Here is a 12,274-nt window from a genome sequence, read left to right as displayed (position 1 = left end):
ATGTTTATCCCTAAATTTAACAAAACTTTAAATTCAAATAAAATCTGGACTAATAGAAGCATATGTACTATATAACACGTAACGGTGAGTGTGTTTGGTCTGTGGCATATTTTACACATTTCAAAAATCCCTGTGGAAAGCACAATGTATTGAGCAGCGTTTAAATACCTCTTTTTTGGATAAAAACTTGTATTGAATGAGAGGCAGAACACTGAGAATTTGGATCCTTCAGTCCATTGATCAGTGTGAATTAGTGTACATTTTCATGTCTGCTCAGGGGTGTGTTGAATGTGTACAATTCTAGAGATAGTTACATTTCTGGGCCAGAGAAGTGCTCACGGGTGAAGACCACTTGTTGCTCTTGCACAGGACCGGGGTTTGGTTTTCAGCACGCACGTTCACAACCATCTGGAACTCCAGTTCCAGGGGATACAACCCCCCTTCTAAACTTCATGGACGCTAGGCACACATATGGTGCGTATAAATACAGGCAACATTTTAATAACTAAACCTAATGATGTTATTTCCAGTGCATGTGAGTACTTGAGAGAACCATAGCACAGTTTCTTCATTCAGAACCCTGAGAAACCGTGTCGAGATAGAGGACCTAATTCTGCCAGTGGAAGGTTTCTTTCTGTGAGCTTTTGGAATTACCAGGAAAACTGAATGTGGCCTGTAGGTATTTTGCTAGGAGTGCACATTACATTTAGTCTTTGGAAATAAATGTTTTTATCTTTTCATAGGCGGTCTGGTTTTGTGGTGCCAGGGGTCTGAGCCAGGGCCTAGGCAAGTGCTCACCGTGGAAAACCTCTGATGCTGGTGCCAGGTGTCTGAGCCAGGGCCTAGGCAAGTGCTCACCGTGGAAAACCTCTGATGCTGGTTTTCTGAGACTTTAGACATCATTTTCCAGATCTTCTTGATTTTTGAGCACTACTTACAGAAATCTTACAACTAAAGGTTTTTAAATCACAATGTGCTATGAAAGACTGCTTTATACATAATTATTTTATTTCACCTTTCACGTTCGTATAATCTGGTCCCTATAGGCTTTTAGAAGGAAACTTAAGAGGATTTGCTGATATACTCAAGAGTTATTTCAGTGAGTTCAAAACTGGAGAAGGAAATATGGGTTTAAAAAATTTATGATTCTAAATTTTTTATTGCTGACAGTTTTTAATGGCATAACCTTTCAACTTTTTGTTAGTTTTTGTTTTTGAGACAAAAGTCTCATGTACCTCAGACTGACCTCATACTTTCCATGTAGCTGAGGCTAGCCTTGATCCCTTGCCTCCACCTGCTGAATGCTAGTGGTAGAGCTGTGTGCTCGGGGACTCAGCACGTACTCTGCCAACAGAGCTACATCCCCAACCCCAACGTCTGCACATTTTATGAGTAAGTGGATGTACTGATCTCTTTATCTCGTTGAAAGAAGTCATTAGACATAGGCAAGCAGATGAAAATCTATATAATACACAAATGAAAAGTAGCTATAACGATTGCAGTAATTTCCTGATGATTATGTAAAATGACTGACACTTGGGAAGAATTTAGAGAATAAGCTTGGAATTGAATGATGTTAGTATAACTTGCTTCTAGGAAACCATAGATCACTTAATAAGATCACTGCTATATCACTACAGGATATATTGCTTTACCTTCCCTATTTACAACTTAAGTTTTATACATACAGTCCTTTAGTTATTAATATTTATGCTATTAGGAGTTTAAGTGGACGAAATAAATAAACGTGTATCACATTGGTGTCATTTTAAAATTAAAAATGTTTTGTAGTCAAGACTTAATATTCTTATTAAATTTGCATTTGGGTGGGGCATGGTGATACCTTCTTTAATCCCAGCACAGAGGAGGCAGAGGTAGGCAGGCTAGCCAGGACTACAAACTCACAAACTTGCTTCAGGAACCATGGAATCGAGAATTGAGGTTCTCTAGTTAGCTATCAATAAAACTATGTCCTAGTTAACCTTAATCTTAACCTCCTACCCTCTTTAGCACATGACTAGGTGAGTGACCTCTGAGGACTTTTAAAGCTCTGAAAGTATGAGTGGTCCAACACATTTAATGCAAAGGTAAAGATGTAGGACTTGCTTTTAAAGGAAATTTTAGAAAATACACCATGTGAGTATGTCATAGATGTTAATTTCTTTTAGCCAACCTTTGAAAACTTAGCAGTATTTGATGTAGTTTAATACACGAGGCTCAGTACTGGTATGAGTGAGTGTGTATGTGTATATAGATTAATGAGGGAAAAACAATTGTCTGACAGTATTACTTTCCTAATTATTTATGTGAACATATAATGTATGCACTGTTTTGATTTGGGAGAAGATTTTCAGTTGAAAAGATTCTGCTTTCTTTTCTGAAGTGTGCAATCCTTGACCACCTCCTCCTCCTCCTCTTTCTCCATCCTTCCTGCCTCCTTTTTTTTGTTTTAAGGCAAGGTCTCACTGTGTAGCTGAGGCTGTCCTTAAATTTAGTATGTAGACAAGGCTGGCCTCAAACTCAACAGGGATCCACTTGCCTTTGCTTCCTGAGTGCTGATATTAACTTCTTTTTTCTTTTGAGAAGGGAGGTCATCAGAGTTTACTCTACCAGTCTCCGTTCCGTGCCCCCTTCCTCCCCCCCTGTCCCCCCTCCCCCCGTCCCCCAAGACAGAGTTTCTCTGTGTAGTCCTGGCTGTCCTGGAACTCACTCTGTAGACCAGGCTGACCTTGAACTTAGATATCTGAGTGCTGTGATTAAAGGCGCGCGCCGTGACCACCTGGCTGCAGTGCAGTTCTTAGACAAAGAGGAAATTTGTCTATGGACATACAGGATGGTCTCTGTGTGTGAATTCATGTACATGTGGAAAGCAGAGGTTGACAGGAGGCATCTTAGTCACCCTGCCTTACTTTTTTGAGACAAAACTTCTCATTGAGCTTGCAGGCTGGCTGTCCAGGAAGTCCTGAGATCCTCCTGTCTCTGCTTCCCTGCTGGGGTTATAGTTGCTTGTAACACTGGCAAAGTACTGAGGATTGAGCACCCAGTTCTTTATTTGGGTGCTGGGTATCTTTGAGATCTTCCTGCTTTCGTGGCAAGCAGTTTACCAACTGCGACACCACATCAGCACTAGTTACCTCATGGACAGAACAGTGTATGTATTTGGTCAGTGTTCACCACGAAATTTAAAACTGAAGAAATCTCATGTCTGAATATCCAGTAAAGGTTGGTTATCTCTTTCCCATAGTACTTCGGACAGAAGTATTTCACTTACCAAGCTTTCTAGATTTTGGGATGTCAGCATATGCAAACTCCAAAGCATTTCAGAAGTTCAGATTTGGATATTACTGTCTCAGTCTTGGGGAAAATCATTAAAAGTAACATTATATGAAAAAGTAGGGCCAGCTGTTGGTGGCATATATGTCTTTACGCCTAGCTTCTGGAAGTAGAGGCAGGCAGATGTCTTTAAGTTCAAGGCCAGCTTGGTCTACAGAGAGAGTGATAGCCAGGATAGCCAAGGCTATACAGAGAAACCCTGTCTTGAAAAAAAAAAAAACGAGAGAGAGAGAGAGAGAGAGAGAGAGAGAGAGAGAGAGAGAGAGAGAGAAGGGAAAAGTAGGTACCATGTATTGAAATAAAAATAAAAGAATGGCATTAGTTGGTTTTGTTTTTTGTTTTTTGTTTTTTTGTCCAGAGACTTACCTTGCTGTTGGCCAGATGACTGAGTGGTGAAGGTGCTTGCCAGGCAAGCCTGGAGACTGAGTTCAGTCTCTAGGAACCAGATGCAGATGGATGAAGATAAATGACTCCAGAGTTGTCCTCTGACCCACACACACCACAGCACGTGTGTATATTTGTGTACACACACATTAAAAGTAACATCTGGGGTGGAGTGTATGGTTTTTAGTAGTAAGGTCCTAGATATGATCTCCAGTATAGGAAAAGAATTGTAATGTCAGGGTATACGGTCAACCAGTAATTAACAAAGCACTTTTCTTTAGAAACAAATAATGGGCAGGGTGGTGGTCTTGCACGCCTTTTATCCCAGTAGTCAGGATGCAGAGGCAAGTGAATCTCATGAGTTTGAGGCCAGCATGGTCTACAGAGCGAGTTCCAGGGCAGCCAGGGTTATGTAGAGAAACCCTGTCTTGAAAAACCAAGGGGCAGGGGCAGGAAGGAAAAGGAAGAAACAAAAAAAGTTAGAGAAAGGCAGACAGCACACTGATCTAGACATTCTGGGAGGCTGTCTGGGGGTCTAGAAAGTCAAAATATTTTTCATGATATTGAAAGATAATACTTGCCTTTCAGTGTTACAAGTATACAGGAAAAATATAAAAAATTTAAAGATTCCCAGAAAAAAAAGCATGCTGGACTTAGTGGCACAAGTCTGTAATCCCAGCTACTCTGGAGACTGAGGCAGGATTATTGCAAGCTCATGTCTTAAATAAGCTATGTAGTGAATTCAAAGCTAGCCTGGGCAAACTAAATGATACCCTGTCTGAAACAAAAGTGAATGAATGAATGAATGAGGGCTGAGGATATAGTGTAGCTGAAGTTTTCCTGTGTCCCGCCTGGCCTAAGGTTGGGACAAATGTCTCACTCACTGTCCCGCAAGTAAATGCACAGAGGCTTATATTAATTAAAACGACTTGGCCACTAGCTCAGGCTTACTACTGACTAGCTCTTACACTTAAACTCAGCCCATTTCTGTTAATCTATATGTCGCCACGTGTTCCGTGGCTTTACCTGTGTGCCAGTACATGCTGCTCCCTGGATGGCTGGCGTCTCCTGACTCAGCCTTCCTCTTCCCAGTATTCTCCTTGTCTGCTTATCCCACCTATACTTCCTGCCTGGCTACTGGCCAATCAGCATTTTTATTAAACCAGTGTAGAAAAAGCATTATCCCACAGCATTTATAGCTTAGTAGTAGACTGCTTGCCCAGCATAGATGAGGCCCTGGGTTCAGTCTGTCATGAACCCCCACCTCTAACACATACATATATACCCAAAACATACATGCATACATACATGCATGTATACATAACATATACACACTTATAAAGCCACTGAGTTATTTTAGTTATTTTTCATAACATATATTCATATTTAAGTAGCATGTATATGATTATAAATGAGTAAATATTCTTGAAGTTAAAGGTTTGTTTACTTTTTTGTTTATTGTGCTAGCCCATGCTGGTTATACTAAAGCTCCTAAATGTTGGGCTTTCAGGCATGAAGTCACGATGCCTGGCTAAGTTTTATTTTTCTACAATAACTATCTGTAGATAAGACTTATTTTCACCCAAAGTCTTTTTGAGATTCTCAATAATTTGAATGCAGAAGTGTCTTCTGACCAAAGTTAAGTTTAAGAATGGGTTTAGGCTGTCATTTGGTGTAATGGCCACTATCCACCTGTGGGTATAGAGTACTTGAGATCTGGTTGGAAAATTCAATTTTGAAAGTTCTTTATATTGATTACATGCTGACATAGCAGTATTTTGGATGTATTATGTTAAACAAAAGGTAATACTTTTAGTTGGAGATGTAGCTCAGTGATTGACACCATCCCCTCCCCCCTTAAAAAGGTATTAATACCACCTTTGTACTTTTTTAAATGTGGCTATGAGAAAATTTTAAATTATGGCTTGAATTTAATTGGCTAACACTGGCTTAGAAAGTAATTCTCATTGTCTTTGTACTTACAAAGCTATATTGATTGAAGGTCAAGGGAGACAGATGTTAAGGGGAACGATCTCAGCTCTCTTCTCCATTGCAGTGGTTTGCTCTGTCCCTACTGGAGCTCTGAGTATTAGGGGATGTGGTCAGTCAGTGCAGAGCTTGAGTGATGACCTTGGAAATACTAGTTTATGGTGCTGTGTTTAGGAGAAAACCACTAACACCTAATGAAGTATTTCTCATTTTTCCATTGCTCTCAAACTCCACTGCTAGTAAAGTTTATTTCTGACTCGAGAACATTGTTATGAACTAGATCCCTTGCCAGCATTCTCTCCTGCAAAGCTGGGAGGTAGGCCTCTTGTCAGACTTGATTACCAAGTTTGGTGTTTTACAACAGCTGTTGAGAGTCTGGAGCAGTGTACTACAAACACCAGCTGATTAGAGATGGAGCTGGAGCGGGCATATTTACCCACGGTAAATGGCAGCACAACCATGCTTATTGATGGCTGTGTGCTCAGAATTAAATCGCTCTGAAATATATTTGATACATTACTTGAGGGAGGCTTGGCCGGGAGTTCAACTGCTAGAAAATGAGACCTGTCCAGTTACTTCCTAGTTTGTTCCTGTTTTTAAACTGAGTAGCTTCTTTTCTGCCATAAATTTCATGCATGTCTAGAAAGTAGTAAGAAGGAATTTTATTTACAGATGTTGCTTTTATTGCAAGGCACTGTTAAATTGATACTTATATCTTTAGAAATATGCAGTTTTATTTTATTTATTTATTTATTTATTTATTTATTTATTTATTTATTTATTTATTTATTTTTGAGACAGGGTTTCTCAGTGTAGCCCTGGCTGTCCTGGATCTTGCTCTGTAGACCAGGCTGCCTTGAACTCACAGAGATCCGTCTGGCTCTGCCTCCCGAGTGCTAGGATTAAAGGCACACTCCACCACCGCCTGGCTGCAGTTTTAATTTTTTAATTATTGAGCTGAAGAAAACAGCATTGAAGTTTTTAAAAGTACAGAATTAGAGAGATATTAAATTTCTGCTATGAAAGATTATTTTAGAAAGTCACCTGTTGACTTAGGTCAACAAAGTCTAGATTCTCCTCCCTTTATAGAATGGGTGAATATTCTGGAACTTCTCATCCGACACCAGGCTTTTAGGTTTTATTAGCATGGAGCTGCAGATGAACACGGTAAGCTTCTAAAGTAGAAAGTACTCTGCTCCACTCTCTTGAGAGGCCGTTCAGTTACAGAGCTATGAGATTGTTTTACATTTGGTTTTGGGTTTTGACGGCACTCTGAACATGAAGTTTCAGGAGGCAGAGGCTCTGTTCAGACACAGAACTCAGATTGTAGCCCAGCACTCAGCACCTGAGAAACAGGTGATACAGCCTGGCTGCACTTATAAATTAGGGCTATCTATTTAAAGTACTAGTCAAATATTTTTGGGTTATAATTTGTTAAATTTTAGGGGGAAGAGAAATTTGGGGTCAGAAGTAGAAACAAGAAAATACACTTTAAAAACCTAATTGGAATTGGGTGTGGTAGTACACCCTTGTAATCTCAGCACTTAGGGAGCAAAAGCGAGAGGATTGGGGGTTCAAGATTTCTGCGTGTCTAGAGTTCCAGGCCAGCCTAAGCTACATGACACTCCATCTCAAGAAACAAACCAGAGCAGAACAGAATCAAGATTAATTTGTAGTAACATGAACTTAACATGAATTAATGATTTTGAAAATGCACCCCAAGCTACCTAAGAATTTAGGGCACACAATATACAACTGTTACACAAGTATTTTTGTAGTTGTTATTTATAACTTAAATTTTTAAAATCTGTAGTTTTATTGCCCTCTGATTATTAAATACTTGAAGCTATAATTGTAGTACCATGCAGTTTGTAGAGTATATCTCCGTAATATTACATAAGGAATTAGCTTACCCAGGATAGTTTATTAATAGCTCCTAAGACACCAGCTAAATTACAGCACCAGTCCTGCTTTACAGAGGATGGCTCCCAGGTTGATGTTTAACCCTGAGAGTTCGCTTCCTGGGGGTTGTTAGTGTCTGTGAGTCTTAGAGGAGGCCCTGTGAAGAACACCCTCAAGATTGGCCGTGTCTTCTAGACCAAGTTTTTAAAGCTGAACTAGTAGCGGAGTGAACCCTTTGCCTCACAGAAGCTGCAGATAAGAGTAAGCAGGGTCACCTAAAGATAGATTTACTTAGAGGTTTGGCTGCCTCTCCCAGTCCATTTAGCTGGGAGCAGATTTCCATAAATGGAAAGAGCAGCTGGAGAGACCCGAGTACCTAGCTTGAGCGTGTGGACGGTGTGGAACAGGTGCTCAAAGAGGCCTGAAGTTTTAAAACAAATGCTCCCCAAATGACTTCCTTTTTAAAGGCTGAGGTTTTAGCATTTGGTGAATTTGGAGGCTCTAAAAAATTTTCTTTTTACGATTCAAGTTTCTTGAGACAGGCTTTAGAAGATTCGTGTCTGGACTTGTGAATTTGGCATGGCTTTATGAAACTAGGGACAGTCACAGCAGCTCCTTAGGAGAACATCTTCAGAAAAACAGTCAGATGAAAATTTATTATTTATGTTTCAAAACCTCTAATCACATAAATTATTCAGTATATAAATAAGTCAGAGTATGAAATAAATGTACGACTAAGATAATGAATTCTTGACAATTCTCCTGTAAGATTATGGGATTGTTTTTAACTTGATACATAAAAGAAATCCACGTGTTATATGGAAAATCTGGGGCTAGATATACCGCTTAGAGGTGGAGCACTTGTCTAGCAATGTGGGAGGTGCTAGGTTTGATCCTCAACATTTGAAAACGAAACAAAACCAGTTGTGAATGCAAAGCTTACCCTTTTACAGGAATGAGAGGTCATCATACTGAATTCCCATTTCATGCCAGGCACTGTATGTGGTTTCCACAGCTATTTGTGGAAATTGTCCTGCTCTGTCAAAGCGGAAACTTAGGCATTGGAGAGTAAGTGGATTGCCTTAGTGGCAGAGTCTAAGAACCCTGCTGTTAGACCTGCAAGTGCAAACCTCTGTCTGAGTACCTCATTGTTTCACCAGTCATTTGATAGAGAGCATGAAAGACATGTAAGAGAGATAGGAAGAGCAGTTGAATTGAACCGGCTTCCGGGTAAGATCATCTGTCTCTATCCATCCACCCACACATGTCCGTTTCTTAGGGAAAACCCAGCGAAGCCCACTGACATTCTGAAAAGAACTTGTTACTGTGAAAAAAGTTAGGAAGTGTTGTGACAGTAAAATTAATGGCTTGCCTGGCGATTGTCCACTCACAGGAGACTATATAAAAATTGAGGCAATTCATTAGGCTGCTTAGAACAGAAGTGCTTCTAACTGGTTTCTGTTGGCAATCATATTACCCCAGCTTAGAGACAGCGCGTGGGATGACATAATTGACCTACAGGGTGGTGGTTCTCTCCCTGCTCCCCAGCCCCTGTGGACGATTCTCCCAGGTGATTGTGGTCTAAAATGGATGCAAATTTCATATTTCAAGGTTCTTTCTTTGTTTTCTTTTGGTTAAGATCCAGGAACTTCTCAGTAATTTCTAATTAGCTTCATTGGGTTTTTGATTTTGAGATAGGGCCTGCCTATATATAGCCCAGGGTAGCCTCAAACCCCATTCCCTGCCGGAACCTTCCAAGTACCGGGATTAGGAGAATGTGACACTATTACTTGGCTTATTGGTTGCTTTTAAAATCAACACTCACTTTACACAGCGTAGACGTTAGCTTTGGTATTCTTTCTTACTTAGTAAGTAGTTAATGAGTACCCCTTGGCTTGTGTAGGATGTTGATATTCAGTAACGATGTTAAGTTGTTTGTGTCTGTTTTCCACAGTGGAAGCGTCCGTTCATGGCAGTAATGCACACTGTACAGACAAGACAATTGAAGCTGCTGAAGCCCTGCTTCATATGGAATCTCCTACCTGCTTGAGGGATTCCAGAAGTCCTGGTATGTGATCTGTCCAGTTTATACTAAATGATACATTGTTTCCATTAGAATGAAGACTGATATCAGTAATTGATGGGGAAGACTCTAGAATTTTGGTTTTTCGAGACAGGGTTTCTCTGTGTAGCTTTGGTGCCTCTCTTGATTGAACTCACAGAGATACACCTGACTCTGCCTCCTGGGTGCTGGGATTAAAGGCGTGCACCACCACTGCCCAGCGAAGGCTCTAAAATCTTAAATACTGTGCTTAATGTTCTAATAAGTAATGCAGAAAATGCCCACAAATTTTTACTAAGCAGCTGTGTATGTTGTCATGTTTATTTTCTTGATTCTGAGTAAATTGTAGGTAGTTGTAGTCCCTGAGAGTAGGACAAGTTGGACAATTTGCTTCCTGTAGCCTTTCAATCCTTGACTCACTCATCAACAGGCAGTAACTAACTACATGGAACTGGCCATGGGAGAGGGAAAGGAATTTATTTCATATTCCTTTCAGCTTGTGAAATAAGGTTCTTTTTTTTTTCCTTGCAGATTGATTTTAATAGTGGTGTTGTACTTACTTGATTTTGTCTTGATTTTAACTCATTGTACAGGAAGTACAGTTAGTTGCTAACAGCAGCCATTTTTAAAAGGTTATTTTGTATGTGTGGGTGTTTGCTTGCATGCATTTCTGCACTGTGTGCATGCATGCCTGATACCCATGGGTGCCAGAAGAGGGGGTCAGATCCTCTGGGACTGGAGTTACAGATGGTTGTGAGCTGCCATGTGGTTGCTGGGAATTGTATTTCGGTCCTGAAAGGGTATCAGTGCTCTTAAACACTGAGCCATTTTTCATTTTTCCTGCAACCATCTTTTTAATTGCATTAGGATCCAATGCATTCTTCAAGGACATGAGAAATAAGCGGTGGCATTATTGGGTCGCATATTGATCCATGTTAGGATACAGTATCTGGATCTACTAATTTGAAATAGAAATGTGTTATCCTGGTTACTCAAGCATGTGTGAGGGACGTTGAAGCAACATTATTGTATGTAATCTATTGTATGTATGTATTGATAGCAATCTGTATGTACTATTTTAGTGACTTAAAATGATATTTATTGTCCTCAAATGAACAGTTAGTCCCTTTCTCATATTTTAAAATGAAAAAAATTTGTATTTTGTACTGAACTTATAAGTTTTTAAATTTTGTATCATGTCCTTGTATTTTCAAGTTAATGGATGATAGATATGTGCAATGAAAATAATTATTAAAGGACCATTATTTTTTAATTTTCTCTGTCAAAATCATGTAAAATGTTGCTATAATTAACCTAGAAGTTTCAAGGGAGTTGTGGAGAGATGGCTCAGGAGTTAAGAACACTGTGCTCTTGCAGAGGACCTGGGTTTGGTTTCCACACCACATGGTAGCTCCAATTCTAGAGGAGCTGATGCCCTCTTCTGGCTTCTGGAGGCAATAGGCACACAAGTGTATAAACATGTTGGCAAATCCTCCACACACAAAAAGTAAAAATAAAACCTTCTTTAAAAAGGACCTCAAAGTGTGGAAAAGAGGTTGCCTTCCTAACTGTCAAAATGATTGTCCTTTATTTTAGATAGTTTTGGATATGCTGTAACTTGACTTCTTCAGGCACAAGTTCTTATCTTGCTTTGGATAATTCTGTAAACCTCACCTCTTCTAAATATTGGCCTGTCCACATAAGAAACTATAACAGGGGTGGGAAATTGTAACTTTTCAACTTCTTTTTTATAGTGGAAGTGTTTGTCCCTCCTTGTCTGTCAACTCCAGAGTTTATCCATGCGGCCATGCGGCCAGATGTCATTACGGAGACTGTAGTGGAGGTGTCAACGGAAGAGTCTGAACCAATGGACGCCTCGCCTATTCCCACCTCACCAGACAGCCACGAACCAATGAGAAAGAAAAAAGGTCGGGGATACTGATCAAATATGAGAAGTCTTTCCCATCTTATCTTTTATTTTGGTTTGTTTTGTTTTTTGAGACAGGGTTTCTCTGCGTAGCCCTGGTTGTCCTAGAACTCACAGAGATAAGCCTGCCTCTGCATCCTGAGTACTGGGATTAGTACTGAGTACTACTGCCTGGCGGATTGATGTTATCTTAACTAGACTCAGAAATACAGCAAATTGAGATGTAAAGATTATGCTTTAGGGATGAGAGGGGGATCTGCAGTTGGTATGTAAAATGAAAAAAAAAATTTCTTAATAAAAAAATGACACAAGGTAAAAAAAAGATTGGGCTTTAAAGCCAAGCATTGGTGCATGCCTTTAAACCCAGGTCTCTGAGTTCCAGGACAGCCAGGACTGCTTCACAGAGAAACCCTGCCTTGAAAAAAAATAAAAGAGATTGGGCTTTAATATTCATATTGCTTAAAGACGTTTATAGTCAGGCCTGGTGATACTGCCTGAAGCAGGAGGATCTAGTATTGAAGGCCAGTGGGCAAATAAGTCTAGTATTTATCTAAAATAAAAATAATTCCCAGTTGCTGACGATATCATGATGATAGGGCACTTGCCTGGCCTGTTCCACCCCCGGTACTGCTTGCCACACACACCCTCAAAAAGATGTTTGCATTTAAGCTCTAAAG

General features: G+C 40.0%; 1 protein-coding gene across 11 annotated transcripts in view; it reads left to right on the top strand.

Moving 5' to 3' along the window:
• Elf2 (E74 like ETS transcription factor 2) overlaps positions 1-12,274 on the top strand; it is an 89,443-nt gene that overhangs the window by 64,574 nt on the left and 12,595 nt on the right. For 9 of the 11 annotated variants that reach the window (XM_037206578.1, XM_037206581.1, XM_037206582.1 and 6 more), the window contains 2 exons: positions 9,563-9,676; positions 11,425-11,598. In XM_037206578.1, coding sequence (XP_037062473.1) covers positions 9,563-9,676; positions 11,425-11,598 — 288 coding nt within the window. The remainder of the gene's footprint in view (positions 1-9,562; positions 9,677-11,424; positions 11,599-12,274) is intronic. The other 2 variants (XM_028873329.2, XM_028873332.2) reach the window with 1 other exon arrangement.

This window comes from Peromyscus leucopus, chromosome 6 (genome assembly GCF_004664715.2).
Source record: "Peromyscus leucopus breed LL Stock chromosome 6, UCI_PerLeu_2.1, whole genome shotgun sequence".
NCBI classification, from domain to species: Eukaryota; Metazoa; Chordata; class Mammalia; order Rodentia; family Cricetidae; genus Peromyscus; species Peromyscus leucopus.
Note: the sequence above shows the minus strand (reverse complement) of the source record. Positions and strands in the feature narration are given on the sequence as shown.